The sequence below is a fragment of the Drosophila guanche genome, unplaced genomic scaffold (assembly GCF_900245975.1).
Source record: "Drosophila guanche unplaced genomic scaffold, DGUA_6, whole genome shotgun sequence".
Classification (NCBI taxonomy): Eukaryota; Metazoa; Arthropoda; class Insecta; order Diptera; family Drosophilidae; genus Drosophila; species Drosophila guanche.
In genome coordinates this window covers 4,275,523-4,301,368 of record NW_022995747.1, presented here as the reverse complement: position 1 = coordinate 4,301,368, position 25,846 = coordinate 4,275,523, and the positions used below count along the sequence as shown (strand labels likewise).

General features: G+C 44.3%; 1 protein-coding gene across 3 annotated transcripts; it reads left to right on the top strand.

The window, feature by feature from the left end:
• The first annotated feature begins 429 nt into the window (after positions 1–429).
• On the top strand, positions 430–25,836 carry LOC117583460 (octopamine receptor beta-1R). Of its 3 annotated transcripts, none has more exons than XM_034271765.1 (8): positions 430–563; positions 15,080–15,752; positions 18,435–18,632; positions 18,687–18,858; positions 20,103–20,239; positions 20,350–20,532; positions 20,595–20,748; positions 22,670–22,918. In XM_034271765.1, the coding sequence occupies exons 2-8, from the start codon at positions 15,286–15,288 to the stop codon at positions 22,916–22,918; spliced, it is 1,560 nt and encodes a 519-aa protein (XP_034127656.1). In that variant the 5' UTR covers positions 430–563; positions 15,080–15,285. The 3 variants fall into 3 exon arrangements, 2 of the variants coding, with proteins under 2 accessions (XP_034127656.1, XP_034127657.1); XR_004573795.1 differs by lacking the exon at positions 430–563 and adding an exon at positions 20,893–21,024 and having other exon boundaries at positions 15,286–15,752; positions 22,670–22,795; XM_034271766.1 differs by lacking the exon at positions 430–563 and having other exon boundaries at positions 15,286–15,752; positions 22,670–25,836.
• The last annotated feature ends 10 nt before the right edge of the window (positions 25,837–25,846 follow it).

Sequence of the window (25,846 nt, the reverse complement as noted above, 5' to 3'; positions counted from 1 at the left end):
TTTTTCGTAGCATACACACAGTCGCGAGCGTCAAAAAACTTTACCAAAAGAAATGAATGAAGGATGAAGATGGGTGTGCAATGGTTTGGCAGGGTACATGGTAGGGTACGGCACGTGGTAGGAGCCAGAGGGTGCCAGCACGAATAATCTACTAGCGATTTATTTGTTGCTGTCGCCGGAGACAGAGACAGAGTCGGAGTCTCTGTCGGAGCCAGAGACGAAGCTACCCCCCATCTGATATGGCTGATATTTTGGTTACTTCTTTTCCATATTTCTATTTCTGCTTGCCCTCAAGTAACGCCGATGCGGATGCCCATGCCGATGTCGATGCCGATGCCGAGCAGCTGTCGGCTGCTTGTACAACAAACATCGGTGGCACATTATGGTCGGGATTCGGTGCTCGGCTGTGGCCCGCAGTCGTGCGTTGTCCTTTGCTCCTTTCGGTTGTGTTTGCGCTCCGGAGCCCGACTGGAGCCTCGACATTCTCCGAATCTCCGAATCATTCTGGCAACGGGCCGATGTGCACACACCTGTGCGCTATCACCCTCCACCGGAGAGTTAACGTAAGCAAATTTGCACGTAAATTGCGCTAAATTATCTACAACACAACAAAAATTTGCCTGACGCGGATTTCATCGCGTGTGCCTGTGCCTCTTCCATCCATCCATCCAACCATCCATTCATCCATCCCTTCCAGAGGGTACGTCTGCCTGTGTGCTTTGGAGTGAAGTAAAGTTGAGTACACGAGGAAAAGCAGGAAAAACACGAAATAACCGCTAAGTGTTTTACAACTCGAAGGCGTTAAGTTGTCCATCCCGGGACCAAGTCTCTTCGGAGCCCAAACAGCAACACAAACAACAACAACAACAACAAGTAAGAGCACGATGACGGCAAACAAGAATCTGTGTAAGCAAGTTGTGCCTGAGGGCTTTAAATGGCCGACAGGGCTCTAGTTTGTCAACACTTTTTGGCCAAGTATCTTCAATTTTCATGGCTTGCTTTATTGAATTTAAAGTAACGCAAAATAAGTGTGAACCATTCGTGATGATAGTGAAAGTTATCTCTCAAATGGAGACTAAGATGGCCATTAAATCACGCTTAGAACATAAATTAAAACAACTTTCATTTATGGCTCATAAAAAGTTTCATTGCTGAACAGTTTTAGCGAACTATTCGGCCTTTTTGTAGGGCAGCAGTTTATAATTATGGCGCAATTTATGACATTACTTAATTGATTATTTTGTGATGATTTAACAAAGTCCAGCTTAAAAGAAAATTAAACATTTTTTTTTTACTCGTGTTTCTTCAAATTTCCCGCGGCATCTGCCAGACCTTTGCTTGTATCCCACAGGATTTTGCAGAGTTAGGCACTTCAGTTCTCTGCGTGGGATTAGCCCTGCGGCAGTTCAGCGAACTCCCACCAAGGTCCTGGTACTTGTCAGCAGGTGGCATTACTCTATGGCTGGCCACATTTTATGGTTTGTCAGCATTTACATGTCGTCTGTCTCGGTTACGATTATCCCCCCCGGGCTCCTCCAGCTGCGGCCCTGAGGCGACAGCGACAGTTGTTTTGTGTTTTCCCATTGGCTACGCATACATTTTAATAGTTTTCCTATGCCCTAAGTGGCTCTCGATGTCGTTGTCTGCCAGTGCCTGCAACCATTCGACTCCACTCCATTCCGTTGTGGCATCGAGTGTCTAAAAATAAAGTCTGGCCTAGGCTTATCCTTGCCTTGAGCTGTTCAAAATGGAATTATAAATATTTCACGTACCAAAATATAGACATGACCGACTGAAAAGGTTTTCCCACACACACACACACACACACACACACACACGAGTGGATCGCTCACACCCACCAGTACACCCACTGCTGCACCCACTCTGTTTCTCACAATGTCTCTCCGACTTTCTCTGCCTCCTCCCACACACACACACAAACGTGGAGGGAAGGAAGAAAGAAGTGAACGAAGGTGGGTTATTTATTCGCGCATCAGGCACTCGTGGGCCTGTTTAATCATAACGAAATGTGGCTCACCGGAGTAGGAGTGGTGGTGGCTGGGGGTGGGGGTCAGGTGGTGCGTGTGTAGTGGGGGCTGAGTTCTGGTTTGGATTTCCATTAGCGCATTTCATTTTAATTAAACTGGCAACTGTCACGTAGCTGGGTCCGTAGCACATCGATTTGTTAGGCATTAGCTCAGTAATTTGCCTGCCTTCACCCCCTACCAGTCTCCTGCACTCTTTCTGTGTGAACCACCAACTTTCCCTGTCCTTGTCTGTGTTTTTTTTTTTGATTTGGTCTTACCAAACTATGAACAAGAAGTTGATAAAGTAAACTTTTCCAAAAAGTTCAAAAGTTTTCCGGCAAATTGCGGTCGGCCAAAGGAAATACTCTCTACCACACAAGATGATGGCAACTTTCGGGGACTGCTGGTACAAGTGGAATCTGTGGCCACACTTTCAATATTAATTTCAGCTCGACCATACCCTTGATCCTCCTACTCCTCATGCTCCTCCCTGAGCAGGTAGATAAACAATCGAAATTTTAGAAAAAATAAATTCCAGCCCCCCCCAATATGACCCAGATCGGTTATCGCTTAACAATGTGTAAACTCTCTAAACGAATTATTTTCAATAATATTTTGTTGGAATACCATGGCCAAAGATTGTTGAAATAGTTTGAGTCAAACTTTCGGGATTTTCCCCAAAAAGCACAAAAATATGTACATATGTATGTAAATATGTATGGTATGTATTGCCGTATTGTACACACGCACAGACTACATGGAGCCACCTCGATGACTCTCAATTAAACGTATTTTAAGCGTTATGTGCTTCACCACCAACTTACTGGAAAAGTTGTTGTGGGGGAGTTCTTTTTGGGGCTTGGGAGGGCGGCCAGGAGCCGGGAAATTCCCAAAAACTTTTTCAATCGATGCCACAAAAGCAGCGCAAGGCAATTAATGCCACAAACGGCGAAAAAAAGAAGAACTAGCATGGCAAGAGGGCATAGAGTGAAACGACCATGGGATACCTGGTACTAGGAGGTGCTAAAGGGTGCTCTAAGGGTTTCCTTATGGATATAATTAGTGTCCTTAGATCGCATTTCTTGATAATATAAATTTCTTTAATACATTTCGATTGTTTCCTTAAACAAACATTTAAATATGTGTCTAACTAACCTCGCAATCTTTTAGGAATGGGTACACAAAGTGAGAACAAAACTGCGAGTGGAAATTGGCGTGTTTGTCTGCGATTGTTGGTCGTGTTCTTGTTGCGCCTCTGGCATGGGATCGTTTGCAGGAATGGCTGGGGGTTGCTGGAAGGGGAAGGATTTTGGCATCGTCTGCTTTTGAAGTAGTTCATTAAGTGATTGTTTGATTGATGGTGCCCCGAATGAGTTGTCTGCATCTCCATCTTCATCTTCATCTGATTTGATTTTCATTGCTCAGGACCGCAGTTGCCCTTTGGCTTCATTTGTTAGGTTTTTAATTGGGCAGAAAAACGGGGCTATATAAGCGGCTAACGGCGCTGCGAGGAGGCTGATAATAGTGCGGGCGGGTCTGGGCTAGAATCGACCTTGCACGGACTTGCAGCTATATTTGGTCGAATGGAGGAGGTGCTTTTGTTTTGATTGATGACCCAGCTAGAAATAAATTTGAGTGTGTGCTAGATAAGCTTATGCTCTATATATATACACTATAATGGTCCTTTGTCTGGCCGTTGATTGAACGGCATTTCAATTAGGGGAAATTGGCATCGTTGTGCGGTCGGAAATTCATTCGACAGGTTGATGGAATAACTGCCCAAACGCGACTCTTGAAACAATTCACAATTAACTATCACTTTCAACCACATAATCCAATCAAGTTTTGAGTGAAATGCAATGGAATTAATAATTTAAATTAGTCAAATATTGACTAACAATTTATGGTATTTATTTGAAATGAATATTGGCTTCAATAAATGTTTTTGTTTGTTTAATGTTTTGGGCAAAAACATTCCATTTACACAACAATTAGCCATCGTTCATTCATTCCATTTGTAGATTCAATTATATACATGATTAGAGATACACGAAATACAATTCCCGAGGAATGGCTCACTCTATTCGGCAACCATCGAAAATCATGTCACATTACGTATACGACACGCACGGCAGAGCGACTGCACACTGATAATGTATCTGTGTATGTATGCCTAGCTAACTAGCTGCCAGCAAATAGACACAGACATAAACACAGATAGATGCAGAAGGATGGAGGACAAAGGATACGAGGCCATTGTATGGATGAGCGCTAAGGGAAAGGAATCACCCATTCATAAACACATCTGTCTCCCCCCTTTGCTCGTCTGTCAACTGGAGTTTGGTTAGTCAAACGTTTCGTTACATTTCGCTGGCTAAAAATACAGCAGGCAGGCAGCCGTTAGATACACACTGTGCCGACTAGATTGGGATCCAGGTTGGTTGCCACTGCCACTGCCACTGCCACTGCGCTCATCTAATTATAGCTTCATTACGGCGCTGCCTGATGGCGGGAATGGTCTCGGACCGGCCCAGCCCCAGCCGAAGGACAAACTGCTGTCCAAGTAGGCCATGTGCCACCTATTGGGCTTTGGCCTAGACATATTATTATCCAGCCAGCTGGGTAGTTTTCACAGCTCCCAATGCATCTGACAATACCTCACTGCCAACAGAATCAACGACATCATCGTCTGCATTGCTCGGGGGCGATGATAATGAAGAAAACAACGCGAAATTGCAGCCATTAGTTTGCCCCCAAAAAGCCACTGAAGAAGCCCACGAGTGTTTACCACTTGGGCGCTGACATTTTTCTGGAAAAATGTGGCACCTCCTCCCCCCGCACACATGGGCGGGGCATCAGAGTGTGGAGACGCTGTGATTTGATTGTATTTGATTTGCCTTCACTTTCAGTGTGATTTTTCGATTCTTTTCTCTTGTTTTGGGAGCTCGTGTTGACGCTGATTGAATACAAATACAAACAAATGGCGTTCACCTGCATGTAAATAAAAGCTTTAATACGTCAACAAATAATGGCATGTCTAACAGCTACCTTTGCCACCCAGCCACCCATCCAAGCACTCCTCATAGCCCACACACTCTGGCTGTGCCCGCACATCCGTTTCCGCTTCCCTTTTTTTTTTTTTTTTCTCTGTTCAATGTTCAATGCTGGGACTAAATTCGATTTTCAACATTTTACACTTTGATTTTTGGGGCTGTTTTGTTGTTTTTATATGGCGATGTCCTTGTCATTATGTGATTTTGTATTTTGCAACAATAGAATCAACTTGAGGGATGTTGGGTAGAGTAGATCTAAGCCCCACCTTTCGAAGGGCTCGTTCTGGCTTGTCGCCTTGAAAATTCCCCGTAGAGCATTTGACTTTAATGGCGTTCGGGGTTCAGAGTGTATTGACATGTTATGATGCGTGGCCAAGAACGGTTGACATACTCAGACGTTTTATGTATATACTATATACATACGTACATGAGTATATAACCATATATTTATATAGCTTTATATCTGCTGCGTGCGCTGCCTGTCAACACAACACTGTCCTGTGCCGTGCCGTGCCTTTGTCTTCCCACAGGAACCGGAGCCAAAGCAAAAAGCAAAGCATTGCCGGACCCCGATTCGATCTGTGCTTTAGTTCGAAGCCCAAGCCCCAAGCCTCCCTGCTGCAATATTCCCCTCATATATATTAATTCAATCACTTTCGCTGCATGCCCCGATGTATGAACAGTTCCAGGCTCTGACCTTATTATATTCGGTTGAAGCACATTTATGAGTTTCTGTTTCGCTTTTTGGTTTCAAAGATGAAACTTTAAATTTCCTTCCTGGCATTGGCTCAAGGAAGTGCTCCCTCCCTTCCCCTCCCACAAATCGTAAACCAGACAAAGGACAGGCGTCAAGACCGTCGGGATGTATCTATATCTATTGCTCATACCATCCCTACTGTTGGGGCATTAGATGCTGCCTCTGGCTGTTGTTGTCCTGTCTGAATTGTTTCTTGTCAGCTTGAATTTTTCGTGATTTTTCATGTGCACACTGCCGCGCCGCTGTCTGTCTGTCCGCCGCAAGAACAAAAGCTGAGCTGAACGTTGTTTCTGTTTCTGTATTTCGTTTTCTTTCAGTTTTCCCACTCAGTATCCTTGCCACAAGCAATCTACCCTCTGCTCTCTAGCAGGAATCTGCTAGGGATAAGCTACGGTTAGGGCAGCGATTTTAGAGGGGAATGTGAATGGGGATGACCTTTGCTGACAATCGGTTTCCATTTCCAAATCGCATTATATATGCTGCATCAATAAAAGTTAAATTGTCCTCCGCCCCAGACAGCGGGACTGCGAGAGCATCAATATGGGATTTCATATTTGTCTGTTTAATATTTTAGCTTGGCCGTGAAAAGGATATTTGGGGTACATATCCCACCAAAAAAGGACTCGGCAGTGCGATTGTGTGTGGAACAAATAAAAACGAAATTAGACTGTGTGGCAGCAGCGGGCTGATTGAATCCAGAATTGAGTTGGCATTGTGCAGAAGTTGAAAAATGATTCACTGCACTCGACTGCTGCAAATGCTCATGATAAATCATCCATTGAAAGCCATTTGCAAACTATTTTTAGGCGAACAACTTTTGGTGTGAATTGAATAATTTATGATTCTGTTGCTGTTTTCGTTGAACAAGTCACAGGCAATCACATTTAAATACAATCATTTCATCTATTTCTGATCATATTTCAATATGTATCTATTCCTGCACTCGCTACTACTTTTTGGCTTATTAAAAGTTTATTTATGGCAGAAGTGCGTGGCCAGAACTTTGGACACGTTCCACTTGAAACTGTCTGGCAGTCGCAGAGGCCCCCTCCGCACACGTACTTCCCTCAGAGAGGTCTATGACTCCTTACAGTGATCTCTGATATTTAATAAATGAAAATGGAGCAGAGAAAGTTTAGACATGTAAGTGATTTGCTGGCTCTTGAAATTAAATCTCAACTTTTGGCCAACTTTTAACTTTCCATTGAAATGCCATCAAGCTTTATGAGAATTCCTGGAAGAACTCCCAAAATCAAATTCAATTTATGAAAAGTGTGTAATTGCAGGCTAATGGTTCGGGAAACTTGGCCCCAAAAAAAGACATCGCCCAATCCCAATCAAATGTGTTGCTCTTAGGGTGTGTGTGTGGGGGAATGGGTTGGTAAATAAAATAGGTAGAAAATTGCTGGAATATTAGCCAGTAAAATGCCATAAAAATGTGCTCGCATTTATACAGTCGAGTGTGCTTGGGTGTCCCATAAAAAGCCAGGGACTCTCGAGAGCGGAACAAAGTCAGGACCAAGTCCATTCACTTGCGTGCCCGTACACATCGAAGCGTGACATTCTTTTTCTGATTTCTTTTTTTTTGGGCCAGTCCCCATAAGAGACAAAGGCTGTGGGACACACAGATACACAGATACATGCATGGGTATAAATGCAAATGGCAATTGACTTTCATTGCGGATTTCGGGTGGCTAAGGGTACTACCCGTCCTCGTACACGTATCCGTAGAAGGCAGTAGGGTCCTTGGAGGGTGGGCCCAGGCACAATGTCAAATTCAATCGCCAACGAAGGTCGCGCACTTGGCATGAAAAGGACAAAGCCAGAGGCAGAATCAGTACGAGACACAAAGGTACACAGCTATCGACATTTACTATCGACTTAGGTGAGTGACTCGACTGCGATTCCGATGCCGATGCCGACTCGAGACGTAGGCACGGGGAGCCTGGCTGTGCCACGTACGTGATTGAATGCTAATTGTTTGGGCACTGCAGCAGCCATTTGTTGGAGCAAGTTGCCACCTTTCCTCTGACTGTCCAAATACTGTTCGACAATTTTGCGCTTCGTTTGTCAATGTCGTCGTCGCCGGACGGAACTTTTGAATTGTCTTCGACTTCTTGGGGCCATACAATTAATTAGCGCTAATGAAGCTGCCTCCGCCGACTGCTCCTCTTCCGCCAACTGTTTGTCTGCCAAAGTTCTTGTTTGCGTTGAATGTCACATCAGGCGAGGACGCAGACAGGGTATCTGAATGCTCAAGGTCCTGGTAGCCGTGTGGCTGCAGGTTGCTCAGCTCGCAGCCAGCTTGCAGCAGCGGATAACAGACGGAACCAAAGCCAGACACTTGCGCCAAGAGCAGACTGCCTTCTGGCCACCACTCCTGCGTGGAACCCTGGCACCCACATGCTCGCTGAAACAATCAGCACAAAAAGTAACAACAATTGTGCAAAATACTTTCCTGTGTTTTTAGTTTTCCATTTTCATTCATTTCTACTTTCTGCCCTGCCATCGCCAGAGATTCCCTCCCTCTCCTCCTGTCACTGGGGTGCTCTACGGTACCCTTTACACTATGATTAGAAGGGTATCTATGATAGCTGAAAATGCGTATAATTTTGGGTTTATTCAAGGCTTCAACATTTTTCTGCACCAACGACTTGTGTATGGTGTAATTTCCATTTAACATTTAACGTGTTTTCAAGAGAGATAGTTTGCGTGTCTGAGTCCGTGGCTTATCGAACATTGAATTAGATAATGGACTTAAGAAAACGACGACATTTTGATTTATAGATGCCCATCTTTCTCTTATAATTGATCAAGGCAAGCGAAGCTTTCGATTTCCAGTTGTCCTTCTCGTTCTCGCCCATTTTCCTCCAGATCTCTTCCTCACGCCTGCCCAGTTGGGTGATGCTGTAGCCGGGGTGCCGCTGCTTGATGTAGCCACGTCCTTTGGTGTTCAGCCACAACATAAATGACGAAGCCGAACGTTTAGGTCGAGGCGGCATTCTGTTTAATCTCTTTCAATATTGAATTGTTGAATTGTTGAAACTTGAAAAATATTATTAGTATTGTAAAGAGAATTTTAAGTATGTTGTGCTTACAGTTTTTCGTTTCCAAAAAGGATATTTAAAGGCGTCAGCCTACTATGTAATCCAAAAGTTACAAAATAAAAAATTAATTTTGTTAATGCGTCTTAAGTTACTGAAAACTATAAACAAAAGGGGTAGATCATAAAGCAACTATATAAGGAGGCCTCGTCGGTGGCAGAGTTACTCGCTGCTTTTCCCAATTCTCAGTGCTCGTTTGCTTGTCGACAGCACACTCCATTGCCGTTGCCCTCACACTTACAGCGAGAGCCCTTTCACTCGCACTTTTCCATAATTTTTGCCGACGAGACCTCCTTATATAGTTGCTTTATGGGCTAGATAATCCAAAGCAGCCTACTTTGCACTACAAATCTAATCTACGAGTATCTGGCTAATTAAGCTTCAAATTTTGAATATGTTTCAACCCGAGACACTAGCTGTCATAGGAGCATTGCATCCGAAAGGGTATCTAAATATTCGTACCACAAAGAAAGCCTTTCTTTGCTGTATTTGTTGTGAGTGTGGTGGCCTTGATAAGGATGCTTCTTTTCTATTGTTAGCTTGGCATTTTAAAAAATGTTCTCAACGTGCAGCAGTGCTCTGTCTCTATCTACCCGACTCTCCCTCTTGCCGCGGGAACCAGCAGCTTTTGAAGTATGTTTGTATGCTGCATGACTGCACGTGCTTCTACGCCCTGCCACCCAGCTCCTCCCACTCATTCTGCCACTCTGTTCTTGTCTTTGTCTTCCTGTCTTCTCATCTCACTCGCACTCGGAAATAATTTGAAATGCAAAATCATGCGGAAGGCACAAGGCGGCATTGCTGCAGACACATGAGAGGGAGCAGCAGCCACCTGCTCGATGCCACCGCCATCCGAGGGTCCATTGGGTGTGTGGGCGTAAGTGTTGTTCCTGTGTGCTGTCGGTGGGTCCTAAGCACACTCCGACATGCACAGACATGCATGGAAACATACGTACGTACGAGTACAGTCAGCCACAAGTTCGCTGCTACGAGTGCCAGTACACCCGTGCATGCCATAAGAGTAGATGTACACACTGTTCACAGTAGCTGGACGGCCAGTCGTGCGTAGCTCTTAGCAATGTGCTACCCTGCACGAACGGGGATATATGCGACAGCTCTGCTCTTTCCTGCAAACACCCAAATTCGGCACAGAGGGCAGCAGCACCCTGTATTTCAATTAAAGCGTAAGAGACACGTTTCTGTCGTTATATTTTTGTGTCTGTCATTCCAAAACCTCTCATCATGAGAGTCAGCAGCGAAACTATGTGATGTAAATTTATTTTAATATTGTGCCTGGTGCGTGTGTAAATTTGGTCAACCCAAGCAACCAAGGGTCCCTGGAACGCCACTGGAAAGCGGACCAGCGGACCAGAGGATGTGGGCAAACAGTTTTCACACTTTTTGGCTTCAGTCAGGAGTTGTAACCGTATAACCGTATAAATGTTATAAACAACCGCCGGAAGCGGGGTCACATGCATCATGGATCTCAATGGGGAGTCCTGCTGCTGCCCTGCACCCTGTTTGGACGTTCAAATATGTTCAAATATTCAACAGTTACGAGTATGAGCGATGGAGGGAATCGCCCCGAGATCTGCTGCTGCTGGAATGCAGTTACAATGCAAATGGCAAACTGCAGACACACACAGAAACCGTACATATAGTTTTTCCTGTGAAATATACAGACACACTGGTAGTTCTGCTGCAAGATAAAATTCAGAACATATTTGTGTCTGTGTGTGTGTGTGTGGGAGGGTGTGGAATGGCAGCATCAGCAGAAGCGGCTGTGCGGCAGGCATCGAAATTAATTAAAAATTGCATAACCGCCACTTTTATGGAAAGGCAGAGGCTGGCAGGGCTTTACTGTGTGCTTTACTTTACTTCTTAATGTCTGACCCAATTTCCGCTAGACAAGAATGCAATCTAATTAGCAGAGGGGTTTCTGGTAAGCAGATAAAATTATTGCAAATTGTATGAAATGTATTTGTCATACGATATGGCAATGGAAAGCGCTCTATTTACCCGCTGCATGTTTGACTTTGCCACATTATTGTGGTTATTGATAAATATAATATGCTACAAAAGACCAATGAAATACATATGTTAGGGTCAGTCTGTGGATATTATTACTCTCTAATTAATATGTACATTTATTAATGTGCGGCTATTGGACTCTCCATAATTGTGTATCAATGCCATTTGGCATTCATGCATATTTGAAACTGTAATTCCTATTTTCTGCCTGCAGGGATGGGCAGTGGGAATGGGCACTGACTGAACTGTTTTGTTTTTGTCTGAAATTGCCTGAAAATTTGGCTCAAATTATGCAGTTTATTATTCAGGCAGCGCTCGGATCGGGGCTTGGCTCTATGGCTGGGCCGCAGTAACCGCAGCAGCAACAGCAGCAGCAGCACAAACTGACCAAGAGCTGGAGCAGCTGTCAACGCTGCTGTCTGCTGTCTAGCCTCAAAAATGCCAACCTGAAAAACGCCAACTAAAATGCTCATCTATTTTCGGCCAAAAAACTTGTCTGTGTGTGAGTGTGCCACTGTGTTTCTCTAAGTAATATAAGCCAAATGTACAAAAGAATGCTGCTAGAGAATGGGCAACGCGTTTTTGAGGCCAAAAGCAATGCAAATAGAGCTCCTAATACTGCAATTTAAAATGTAAATGCGAACAAGGCCAAGAGACCAGACCGCTGATGGCCAGCATATGAAAATGTATCTGTGTATGTGCGTGTGTGTGTGGATAAGAAAGTGCGCGAAGGGACTGGGAAGATGGCTAGATGAATAATTGAACTCTCGCTTCCACCCAGTCAGCCTGATTGTCTGCTAGCCTCTGAAAAACCACCAGAACTTATACCCTTATGGGGGTGTTCCGCTTTTCATTTTTCTTATTTTCCTTTCATTTGTGTTCAGTTTCCTTTGTTGTTTGATTTGGCAAATGGTCGAAACATAAGCGTAACAAAGTTAACATTGGTTTTGCTTTTCCCTTCGGTGATCCGCCAGACGGAGGACCTTGTTTCTTTGTTGCGGCTGACCGCTGTCAATTTATCTTTGCATATTTCCAGGCGTCCAATTAGTTTCGTCTCGCTGCCATTCGATTCGACTCGATTCGTTTTCCCATTTCCGCCTTACCGCTTTCGATTTGTCCAGCGGGTGACAACAGTTTCAGACCTGAGCCCCGTTCTTCATTCCCTTCGATCGGCTTTTGTTTCGGGTGGGGCTTTGTCTTAAGGCTTTTGGCACTCAATTAAATCGATTTGCCAAGGGTCGTATTTATGAGTTTGCTTCCTTTGTCCTGTCTTATGGGTAATGCCGCCCGTGATAAATGACTTCATCTCCATTGGGTCACTCCATTAGGACACAGTGCGTGTGCTTAAGTGGCAGTTTTGGGCCACAAATCGATTAGCGTAAAGGATGAAAGGGGAAAAAGGAAAAAAAAATAGCCTCTTGTTCCTTGCATAAATTAAAAATTAATTAAATCCCAAGAAAAGCGGGTACCAACTGCCATTCGAAAAGTAATTAAAGCTGACCATCAATTTGTGGGCGAGAGAAATACCACGCCATACCCAAACCCTAATCCAAATCCAAACCAAACTCAAACCGCAAAGCAGCAAGAAAAAATTCGACAAATTCTAAATGAATTTGAACGGCTTTGTGTGGGGTTTTGGCGAGAGCAAACAGCAGCGCTTGTGGACGGGCCCAATGCGCTCAGCTGTAAGCAAACAGGGCAAATTCAAATAAGCAAAGAATAAGTTAGAATAAATAACTAACAAGCCAAGTCTCGCCGAACTCCTATCCCCAATGCACCCTCAGACAATGGGCCACACAAACTCACAAAAGAGATGAATCACAGCCACACAATGGGTGTAGAGTTTCGACCCATGGAAACCGCACCATTTGGATTACAGAGTGGGAATTACTAAACCAAAGTATACATTTCTTTTGATCATAGATTCATTTAAAGTTAGTTTCATATCACCTATGAATGGGAAGGATACATGGAGGACAGCACCGCTCCTTCAGCTTATCCCTGAATTCACACATAAAACCATTTTTATCGCTTGCCCAGCATTTGCATCCACTGTACGCTCGGCTAACTTCGAAAGGTCGAACGAACGAATGAATCCCAAAGGCAAACAGGAGCTGCCAAATCCCAGATACTTTAACAAATAAAAGTCGCTCGAGTAAAAGGTAAAGATGCGGGCAAGATCTGGCTGGATTTTCGCTGGAAAAAGGAAAAACCTTATAAAGAAATAACAGATAATATGGAGTGCGGGGGGCAGACCACCACACCTGCTGCATATGATGTATTGTGCCACGGTTTTTCTCTCCAACAACCTCTGCTCTTCACTCAAACAAAGGATGGAACCAGAGCTGGGCCCTGGATGAGCTGCTGGGACTCTCGGGCCTGTGTTCTCCGTGCTGGCGAGGGGTCCTGGCGAGGCTGTTGTCACTGCTGCCTTGCTTTCGCTTGCTGTTATTTTTATGACGTATTGGCAATGCGTTTGACAAAAGCACTTCCCTCCTAAGAGGCGGAGCCAGGGGATAGGGGATGGATAGTGAAAGAGGGGACTCGAGGGAAAGTGGAAAAGCGCGTCTGCCAGGCTTTCAATTTGTTGTTCTTTATTGATTTAAAGTTCACTTCAGTCGCGGTCGCTTTGTGACTGAGTGTCATACACACATTCCCGGACAGAAACCACATAAAACTCATTTCCCTGAAGGTACACAGAGAGAAATAGAGATGGTCCAACAGAGTCGACAGGGACACTGACACCCCACCCATAAAACACACAAATAAATAGAATTCCTTCGGCGCTGACATTTGTGTTTGTCTGCTAAAGTTTACTTCGTTTGTCTAACGTGGCAATAACACGTTGGATGTGGAATGGGTAACTTTTCGTATACCCCGCGGCTCCCAAGTATTTGCCCAAAATTCATGTGGAGGAGTGTGCCAGGAGGCTGGCATCGATTACGCGGCAAGCAAATTGCTAAATAAATGTACATAATTTGAAAATTGACATTTGCTAATGATAAGCCTCGGCTGCTGATGATAAAGTATAGCCAGGATGAAGACCATCCATAGAGAGAGAGTCAGAGAAAGAGACATCGAGCAGCAGGCACAAATGACAGCAGCAGCTGCTTCCGTCATACCAACGGAAGGAAGCAAATTTTAGGCCCAAAAGCGAGAGGCAATTTCCCCCTCACGGCTCTGGCATGGTAGCTGTTTATGGTAAATTAAACCAATTGAGTGGGATTACGTCTAAGGCACTACTCCACCTCCGCAATCCACACTCCACACCCCATACCCCCACCCTTGAGCACTCTTCGAAATGTTTTCTGTGTGGGTTTCAATTTCATTGTCTGCCCGGCTTTGTATTCACAGAGCCTGCGGCTAACGAAATTTATATACCCCATGCAATGCCATCAAAGGCGCAAGGTGTTTATGGGCTTAACTCTGGCTCTGACTCTGACTATGGCTCTCGGTCTGGTCTGGTCTGTCTATGGCTCTATTTCTCCTCTCTGGCTGTGTGTGTGCCTGCCTCTGAGATTTGCATGTTCTACAAATTGTTCCATGCCATTGAAGCTGGTCCCTTGGTTAGATGACGGGGGCTTCATTGACTGTTCGTCCTGAAAGGCAGATAGAAGACAAATAGCCAGCACGTTGCGGTTCATTTAACTGCCACAACAAATGCCAAATTGATGCAAATGTAAATGGAAATCGAATTCAGAACGCGACACTGGAATTCCAAAACAGGAATCAAATGTTAAAATTAAGCCCCCAAAGAAGTGGAAATACTCTACAATAATGTTGACTTATATCAAGCGTAAAAGAAGATACCATAAATGATAGACTAAAACCAAAACTGTTGTGGCCTGAATTTATATCCCCGTTTTAGCTGCATGAATCGTATATCAATAAATAGATTCCCAAGCTCTTTTAACCTCAATACAGTATAAAAGAGCGTAGTATCTTTGTTTTTTATTTAAGTACCATGATTAATATCTATTCAGAATAAAAGTTAGTCACTCACCCATTCATCACCATTGAGAGAATGGCGAAACTCGAGTTGCTCTTTGCAGGGCAAAGGCTTTACATAAATATGACTGAATCAATCATTTATCTTTTCAATTGCAGGACTTGGCAAACGATTGGCCATAATAACATTCATTGAATCCGAAAGAGCAAATGTCGGGCACCATGCCGTTCCCATTGAGAGGCCAAAGCTGCATTGGCTTTTGCCACTGAACATTTCAACTTGCCAGAACTCGAACTCACAGCCGCACTCGAACTCGCACTCGTACTCGTAGTCGTACATATGTATAAGGATTGTGGTGCTTACTATGACGCTCTTACGAAGACTTACAACCACGGCAGCCAGCACGGCCAGGACAATGCTCGAGGAGAGCTTTAGCAGCAGCAGTAGCGCCATCGGCAGAACAAAGGAGTCACAGTTGCAGTTACAGTCACAGCCATTCAACGTGCCGATGCCATTGCTCGAGGCTTCGGCATCACATGCCCGATATTTGAATTTCATTGCCGACGGACTCGTGGACGAGGGTGTTGGGAGTGCAGGAAGCGGCGGCAGTGGCAGCGGCATCAGCAGCAGCTCGGTTACCATTGAAGACGTTGTGTCTGGCCGAGGGCAGGACATCAATGGCAGTGCCGCCGCCACCGATGACGATGCCGAGGGCAGTACACATCTGACATTCGTCTTCGTCAAGTGTTTCATTATTGGTTTCATCATACTGGCCGCCATCCTGGGCAACATGCTGGTGATTGTGTCCGTTATGCGCCACCGGAAATTGCGGTGAGTCCTTTCACTGCTCCTGTCCTCTCGACACTGTCCACATAGTGGTTGTGTATGTGTGTTGGTCGAGTGTGTGACCGCTTGTTTGTCGTCTGCTCATTAATTTATCGCCCGAATATCAAGTGGTTCCATGCTAATCGACTGGGTTTCAATTTCATTAAATTCATTGGAATATTCCATGTGGTGAGATCTTTATTCAAGTGAAAAGTCCTTAAAGCAACGAATGATAAATGTATGGTATGCAAGTGTATCCCTCAGTCTTTCTGTCTTTCTCTGATTCTTTCCCTTTTGTTGTTTGAATTGTGTGAGTCTGTGGGTGGACTACCCGATGTCACATTGTCCGATATAGCTGTCAAGGACATGGCCTCTGGCCTTGGATCGTATTTCGCACCTTCCGCGGTGGGACTTGCCTTTATCCACCTCGTTTTTGTGTGGCCATTAATTTGTCATCATTTATCATATTTTTCCTACCATTTTTGCGTGTCAGGCGAACAGAACTCGTCTTGTACGTTGGATTTGCTATGCGATGTATGGGGCGTGGCTGGTTGATATTGCCTTTGCCCAGGCGACAGAGTCAAATACCTAGATACGGGGCGTAATTACATTAGAAATGTTCATAAAGGGCAAGCATAAAAATATGGTTGCCTACTTAAGGGGACACCATTGCCATTTACTTTATGTGCCGTCATATAATTTGTCAAAATTATGAATTGAGCGCCGGCGCCTCCACATGAGATATGCCTGTGGGGGGCGCTTTCCCAGGTAGTCCGCCGTGGGCTTCGTCATTCTGTACGTGTTTTAGCCGCAAATTCATAAGCCCAACAACGCTGGCATTTAAACAACCAAACATAAAACACTCAGACAATTAGGATGGGCTGAGGGGCTTCGAGGCGACAATGCTGTAACCTAACCCCCAGAACGTTCAATGTCAAGGCAGAAGACTATTAAAGCAGCCTCAAGAAAACGTTGCCATTGCCATTGCCTTTTCCTTTGCTTTGCCTTTGCCTCTTGGCAATGCCTTGGCGACATGGCACACACACCTGACATTTGTGTGTCTCTCTCTCTATGAGGTTGAGGCTGAGACCCAAAACGAGACAGAGGCTCATTTAGCCTGCCAGGGACAGGCAATTTGGGACCTGACCCTGACTGCGTCTACGAGTATTTCATGTTGCCATTTTTATCTCGACGGTTTGTGCCTCTTCCTTGCCTTCGCCTTCGCTTTCGCCTTCGCCTTCACCTTCTTCTACTGTTCCTCCATTATTGTGCTCATTGTCATGTGCGTTTTCCGCACCATTTTCACCTTTTATGCCTCGCTACACAGTTTAAATCATCACGGCAAATTAGACTTAATTACGAAACAACATGTATTCCCACTTAGGCCTCCTCCATCTTCTGAAATAATTTGTACTCGCATGGGCATAGACTTACTAGTATTTATATCCCTGGAGATGGACAGTTACACCATAAACCTCCATCATAAAACCAAGCAGAATTCCCTGACATTCAGCAATCAATAAATAAAGTGACAAATTAAAGAGAAACTTCCATCATGGCCAGGAGGGCAAGGTCAGGCAAGCTTTCTCCACTTCCTTTTCCCTTTCCCATTAGCTACTGCAATCGAGTGACGGGAAAGAAACTGCCAACTCATAATTGTAATCAAACTTGACACCTATCAACCATCTCCAGTCCAATCTGCTCCTGCTTCTCCTGCTCCTGGCTTCCTCTTGTTCGTCCACCCACTATATAATCGGCTTTCGAGCAACGCCTCAATAACATTTTCATTCTCTCTTTGATGCGGCTGTTGTGCCCTTTATACTGTACTTTGCGGTAGTTAAAGCTCGCCCTCAATCGGTCGGTGGGCTCCCTTCGTTTCTCGGTACTCTTAATTAGGTTTGTGGGCGGCAGTTCAATGTCCTGGTGGAACGTACAATTTGGTTGAAGGCAGACGATACCCGTTGTTAGCAAGTCTAGATATAGATAGACGATATAGGTCAAAGACAGTGTCAAGCACTGACACAGTGTTTCGATTTCACTTCCGGTCTTGGCGCATAAATGCACGAAAGTTTCCCCCTTAATTCATATTAAATTATTTCAGTCTGGCTTCCCTGATGGTATTTTCCTTCATCAAAGTTTCATCGGAAAAGTATAATTCACTCTCTTTTAGCTGCGAGTGGGTTTTCTGGGGTGTGAGTGTGGGTGTGTGTGCTGGAAATCTGTACTGATGGCCTCCGCCGATAAACGTATTTGCCATCCACCATGTTGCGTATACGCCGCGTGCACATAATTGACTTAACGTTTTGCGGTGCCACGCAATGCTGCTGATTGTCGGTGGAAGTTGCGGTGGCGTTAAGCTAATTATTAATTAACCCATTAAACAATGAAATCCACTCCGAGGAGCGTCAAGCCATCACATTCACAGACGGCCACATGCGGCGAATGCGCAATGCGAGTGCGAAACGATGGTGCCTCAAAGTTTTCAACTTTAGATACAAGACTGTGGGGGCGATTAGCACTAAGAGCTGCGTGCCACTGAGAGCTGAAAGCTTAATGCTCAAATTCAGTTTGAGAGTAGTTTGAGAGCAGTCTTCGAGACGATTGGCCTGCGTTTGAGTGTGTGACTGTGCTTGCTTCCGCTTTCCGTCTGGACTTTGGTTTTATGCTTTCTTTCTTTCATTTGTGCAGCATCATTACCAACTACTTTGTGGTTTCACTGGCCGTGGCCGACATGCTGGTGGCCCTCTGTGCGATGACATTTAATGCCTCTGTTATGATCTCGGGCAAATGGATGTTCGGCTCCATCATGTGCGACATGTGGAACAGCTTTGATGTCTACTTCTCCACGGCCAGCATAATGCACCTCTGTTGCATATCGGTGGACAGGTGAGTGTTTGGCCCATTAAAGGCAAAAGCAATTTAATTTAAGTTTTCTTCCAGATACTACGCCATCGTCCAGCCACTGGACTATCCGCTCATTATGACTCATCGGCGGGTTGGCTACATGCTGCTGATGGTCTGGCTATCGCCGGCACTGCTCTCCTTTCTGCCCATCTGCTCGGGCTGGTACACAACGAGCGAGAACTGGAAGTACCTTAAGTCCAATCCACATGTGAGTAGAGCACTTTAAGAGTGGGCCATAATGCATTTAATTGCAATCTTCAGGCGGTAAATGGTAGAAGCCAATTAAGTAGGAAACCACTTTCTTTCTTTTTTCATTCAATTTGTTATTGGCTGACAATGCCCACACACACACACAGATTTGTTTGAAGTTCAATTTGCCGTGCCCTTCCTGGGACTGCTCTCTGCATTATTTATTCAATTTTCTAGCACATCAAACTAATAGAAAATTCGAATTCAGTTGATGTATGTACATACATTGAGTCTGTCTGTCTGTGTGCGGTATCGACTTTGCATGCATTTTGCATCACATCAGGCGCGTGTGTTCGTATCAAGGTAGTCGACATAGACAGGTCCTAGCCCGGGGCTGAGACTGGGGCCGGGGCCCTGTATACATGTGTACGTGTGGCAGTGTGGCCCAGCCCCGTATCAACGGAAATTGATTTATGTTTCTGTGTGGCCGAAGCAGTTTTACGCCTTTCAGGCGCTCAGCCGACAGGTAGCATATTTATTACTCCATTTTATTGGTTTCATCCCACCACATGCTTCGGCTTGCGGCCCAGTCCAAATATTTGCCAACTTCAGAGGATGCCAATGCCGCCAAATAGCTGCTGCTGCTCCTCCTCTTCCTTCAGTTATCATTGCGCAATAAAAATGCTGATGTAGAAATAAATGTACATAATTCTATTTGGGCTTTGCATTGGGGATGACTTTGGCACAGGCTGTGCATAATTTTCGCGTCCTCTTACTGTCGGTTCCTGTCTGTTCCGTTCCGTTTCGTGCCTCACCTGCCATGCCTTGCCTGCCTGCCTGCCATTGAAAGGCCTTTGCATACATTAGCATTCGAGTTGGGCTTTAATTAGTTTTACTTGTTTATGCTAATAACAAGAAGCCAGGAACATGGTGACGGACAGGCGGAACTTTGTCCTTGCCATAAATCTGATTAGATGTCTTCTGGCTGGCCTTTTGTCCTGCCAGAGCCGTAATGCACACTGTAATTGAGTTTTTATTGCCGCACTTGGCATTGCAATGATCGCATTACGCATACGCAATGTTGAACAGCCGCAAGTTGCATTACATTCCATTACTGGATAGCGACCACAACCCATTACCGACCCCTCCGATGCAGACCACGTCCACATCCAGTTTGATTTATTGACAGTCGAAGCGAGGTCTAATTGAGTTGCTTCTCTGACTTGCTCCGTTGTGCTCTTCTCTTCTCTGTCAATTTGCCAGATATGCGAATTTAAAGTGAACAAGGCGTATGCCATTGTCAGTTCCTCGATGAGCTTCTGGATACCGGGAATCGTGATGCTGTCGATGTACTACCGCATTTACCAGGAGGCCGACCGGCAGGAGCGTCTCGTGTACAGGTAAGCCAGCCCCAGCCCCAACACCAACCCCAACCCCAACCCCAAACATTGGCCAAGTGGCCAATTCATTTGCCCAACGGCAATTAACGCTAATTACTTGTGCGAGCCAGGTCCAAAGTGGCGGCACTCCTGCTGGAGAAGCATCTGCAGATTAGCCAGATACCCAAGCCCCGGCCGAGCATTCAGGTGGAGCAATCGACCATAACGACGATGCGAAGGGAGCGAAAGGCGGCCCGCACTCTGGGCATCATAATGAGCGCCTTCCTCCTCTGCTGGCTGCCCTTCTTCCTATGGTGCGTACTCTCGATACACTTTACAATCATCCAATCTCATTTGGCTCCATTTCTCTTTCCAGGTACATCGTCTCCTCCCTCTGCGATAGCTGCATTACTCCGCGTGTCGTGGTGGGCATACTCTTTTGGATCGGCTACTTCAACTCGGCACTGAACCCCATTATCTATGCATATTTCAATCGCGATTTCAGGGCTGCCTTCAAGAAGACGCTCAAGGTGAGTACGACTGCAGGGTGGGTGGTGGGCGGGGAGGGTTATCTATTGAGTAATTTTTACCTTTTTTCAACATTGAGTTGTATTCAATTCCACTATTGATTCGGCCCCAACACTACCATTGAATTCTCTGCACACCCGTCCTAGACTTAGTTAAGAGCTCCCGCAACTGCTGCAACGACCAAGGACGGGGACAGCCGCACGGCCACGAGAATGAGAACTACTTCGAGTACAACAGCCGCATCCAGAAGAGCCACCGCCAAGGGGGCGCACATTTTGGTAGCTACGAGTACCTATTGTATCTTCTGCAGCCGCATTGGCACACACACACATAAGTAGTAAGCCAAGTAGCTCGACTTGGAAGCGTAGAAAGTGTAGCAAACTTACCATATTAGATGATTGCTATATCTGCTTGATAGAAAATCATCATCAAATTCTATTCCATTACTTGCCTGAAGAAAAATCTCTGCACGTGCTCTGCTCTTTGCCTGCCTTTGACTTTCTCTCGCTTCTTCATCTCCAACGTCAACTCCTCGCTCTGGGGTTCTGCCTGGAAGCAGGATGTGCTGCCTTGTGTCGGTCTAACGCTTTAGTTCTCTAATCGCTCAACATCTTGCTTACCTCTCTCTCTCTCTCTGTCTCACACACACTCTCTCTCTCTCTCTTTCTATTTCTTCCATGCACAGCTGGGGCTTTCTTTGCTGATTCGTTGCCTCATGCCCAACAAAAGCTAAACGCGCCTGAGTATGCAATAAGAAGCATAAAATGTAATATTTAAATTAAAAGCAAAAACTCTTCTCCACTTGTATATGTATGAGTATGCACACTAACACACACCCAACACCCTCTTACAAACACTAGCCCCACAACAGCAGCAGCAACAAAAACAATAACACCTTCCACACACAAACACAAAATGTATGAAACACAAATGTCTGATGATGAAATGTTATTTTTCCTGCCACTTTTCTTTTTTCCTTTCTCCCAAAAAAAAGTGTTCCCTTTGACACAAACACACGCACATGCACCCACACTGTTAAACAAATGGTCGGTTACAGACACACACAGGACTATGGTCTTGGGATCCCTTTTTTCCTACGAATATCCGTCCTTTCATTTTGTTTAGCATTTGTATGCCCTTACAAAACGATGGGTATTATGATTTAGAAAGCTGCAGGCTTAGGTTTGCATATGGATATGTACAATACACATATCTGAGTGTGTTCTAGATTCTAATAATTTTTAACTGCCGATCCGCTAGAGTCATGTCCGTCTGTATTGTTTTGTGGATAGTTCTATAACTCAGATCTATCTTTATCCTCAGGAAATCTAAGATTGTATACTGTATATTAGTACTGTGACTTTTAAAGAAATTCCAATCATTCCCAGTCACATTTATCAACAAAAGAACCCATACAAAACAACTTCAATGATGGTCTTGCAAGGGTATCAATTGTTTCAGCAACCGAATGCTTACATTCATTTTGAGTTTAGCATTTTTTGTGTGTATTTTTTTGTTTGCCATTTTTTGGGGTTTTTTCTTTGTTTTTGTGTAAAACCAAATTGTCACTGACATGTGCCGCCGCCAACACCCCACCACAGCTCGCACATAAAGTCTTCATCTATCCGCTTGCTCTCTGCTCCCCCCTGTCGACTGTCGCCCGCCTGCTCGCTCGTGCCTCGTCGTGTCCCGTTCCGTCCCGTGCCCAACGTCGTTTGCCTATGCTTAACCTTTAAGTACTGTTACTACACAAACTCGTCCAGCGTAGTGGGCCACGTCTCTGTGGCAGCTCTAATAAGTTATAACACATCTAATACTTACATATATCTGCGACTAAGTCCTGGCCAAAGATCCGGGTACTTCTTGCTTCCAATCTCATTGCGGACTTGTGTGTATGTGTCTCTGCTTTTCTCTTCCCCGTAGAGCTGCTGTGCGTATGCGTTCATCGATTGTCGCCCCAGCCACCGGAGGGATCTCGACTTTGGTGGTCCCAGCAGGAGGGGAACCAACGGCGCCAGAATCGGCTCTGGATCCGCCGAAATGCCCAACTGTATGAACTCAACGGCCTCCTCTGAGATACACATGGGTGTAATGCGAGCCCGACAGTACGCCGTCAATGTGACACCCACCACGGATGCCCAGCAGCAGTTGCATCCCCTATACACCAACTAATGTCCCTTGGGATGCACCTCCATCTCTGTGCGTAGTTGTCTACAGGCAACACTATTGCCAGATTGAAAAACTAATCACGAATTCCCAAAACTGCAACAGCAGGAATTTCCAGAATTTAAACAAAAGCTACAACAAGAACAAAACGACAATCCCACAGATAAAGGCAGCCTTCAAAGAGTGCAATGGCAGGAAAAAAAGCACATGGAAGCTGACTTGAAGTGCACATAGAAATATTTGGACATGAATACGAGTATTTACAATGACGAGTAAGGAATTTCATAAGACATTCAGTTCGCAGCCGAGAAAAACAAGTGCATAAAATATATGTAAAATATGATATTGTATGTTTGATATACGTATACATACTTATATAGAGAGCTAACCATAGAACATGAGTATATGGAAATGGAATGCAATGACAGTACACATTAAATAAGAACAAAGTAGAACAAAGTTTTGTTTAGAACTTTAATTTAGTTTGATGTTTCTCAAAGAAATGATTTATTTACTTTAAAACTGTTTTAAACTCCTTTTGGTTGCACCTTGGTTCAAAATATTTAAATGATCTTGTTGATAGAACTCAAACCAAAAGAAAACTACATACTATATAGATGCGTGTCATAAACTCTATACAAACGTAAACTATAATCATACAAATATGCATTAGATAAACATAAAATAGAGGGCATTGTGAGCAAACACACATAATCATATCCATTGGGTCTATTAGCCACTCAACTCTGTCGTTAGTAGTAGCTGCCCGACTTCAAGTCTCTCACAAATTGTTGTATGTAGTTCAAAGCCACATAAATAACGAGTACATATATGAACTATAGCTACCATTACCTGCTAATCCAACTGTCGATACGATTACATGGTTATACAATAAATTGTATTTAGATGCAATTGACATTCATAGAACTAGCCACAACTCCTCAAGCAAGCTGCTGTTCTGTTGCCTAGACAATCTTACTGAAAGCACAAAATATACTCAACTTTCCCTCTCATTCTTGGCCAGTTCTAATCTCGCTTTTAGCCAAAACGAAACAACTCACAATCGCAACTGTAACTGCCACGCCCCCCCGCCGTTCCCCCACCCACAACTTTGTCGTAGCTGTCCGACGTCGCCCCCATAAATCAAAGGGAGTTCAGCGGGGTTCAGCGTAGAACAAACAAGAAATTGGCTGGAATTGTTTGCCTAAAATATTAAATCGTTGCAAGTACGAATACAAGCAAAACGCTCACTTTTTTTCCTGCGATTCATAGTCATTATTTAAAGCGCCGGCTTAAGAGCTCATCGCTGTCGACAAATTGGCAACCGTCACCATCCGCCCTCTGTTTAGGACTCGGAATGACTAAGGGGTATATTATATGTAGTATCTCTCCCTACCTCCCTCTATCTGCTTCTGTCCGCCCGGTGGAATTGTCAATATTTGCTTTATTTAACTTTCGGCGCTTTGTTTAAACTGAAGAACGCCCCGCCACGGTACGGTACGGCATAAGTTTGCCGTCAGTAATGTTGATAACATTCGGAATGTAGCCAAATATTGTTAGCTAAATTAATGTTAAATGAGCAAACGAAAGGGCGGGCAGGGAGAGAACGAATGGGGTATACTCTCACAAACATGAATTTTCAGACTTTTTTAATTATTTAATTGCCACTGCTACTGTCTGTTGACTCGCGTGTTTGATTGCGATGATGTGTAAATGCCAGTCGGAAAGATTTCCAGGTGCACTGTCCTCAGAGAAGCATCCGTTGAGGAAACACAAAATATACAAGTACATCTGATTACGTAAATATTTAAAAAAAGTGAGCCTACAATGGGAAGCAATCTGAGGGTATCACCAGGTGTACGGCACACGTGCCAGGCTGTTGGTTAATCAGCTGGTTCGAACAGCAAAAAGCGCCATAAATAATATCTAGCCATCCGATTTAGTTGAACAACAAATTGGCATGTCAACTGACGCTGGGGAGCATGTGACTTTTGGTTATTAATCAATAAAAAAAATACTGCAGGAGTAAATAACTTAAATGACAGTCGCTGGCAGAAGTATGCCGTCGAGTCATTCCATGATCCATTCCCAGATAATTTTTGCGCATCCCAAAAGAAGAGATAGCGCCTGTACACTAATGTTAATGACTGAATCATTTCGTTTCTATATTTCTACCTTTATGACCATGAGTGCGGCGCTTTGAAATACAATTTACCAAAGCTATAACCCTGTCTGTAATTGTATATATGTAAGTAGATCTCTGTGTGTAGAAGATACTATCTCTAAATCGTTGGAATATATCGTGTGCATGTATAGTTTTATCTAGCTAATGAATGTCACACAATATAATCCCCATATTAGAAGCCAAAAACAGAATTGCTATCAAATAAATGTCCATGAGAAACCCATGTGTTGAGCTAAAGCTTACAATATTTTGTAATTAAATTACAAATTGTGTGCAATAATAGAAAAATAATTGTTAAACATACTCATATCCGTGTGGTGTTTGTATTATTCATGTGTACAATATTTAGTGGGCAGAAATCATTAAAAAGAACCGAGAACTTTTCGAGCAGACCACATTATTGTTCTAAGTAATTACCAATAAATGTGAAAACTTGTAGAATTATACGTAACTCTGTGTCGGCCCTGTGGCCCATTAAATATGAAATACAAATATGTATTATTGTACGTGCACGAAACGTGGTAGCGTAGCAAATGGGAACGTACGTCAGTACGTCAGAATGTTAATTAATTTGTGGAAAATACATATACAAATCTGCGGGGCGGCTGCGATTGTCGATTGTGGGTCAATTTTCGGAATCGGAGCTGAGATACCTTCCAAGTTTCACAAGCGAGAGAAACGAGAGACAAACATACTCTATCGCTCTCTCTCGACTTGGGTAAATGTTAACAAGCGTTTTGTCAGTGGAA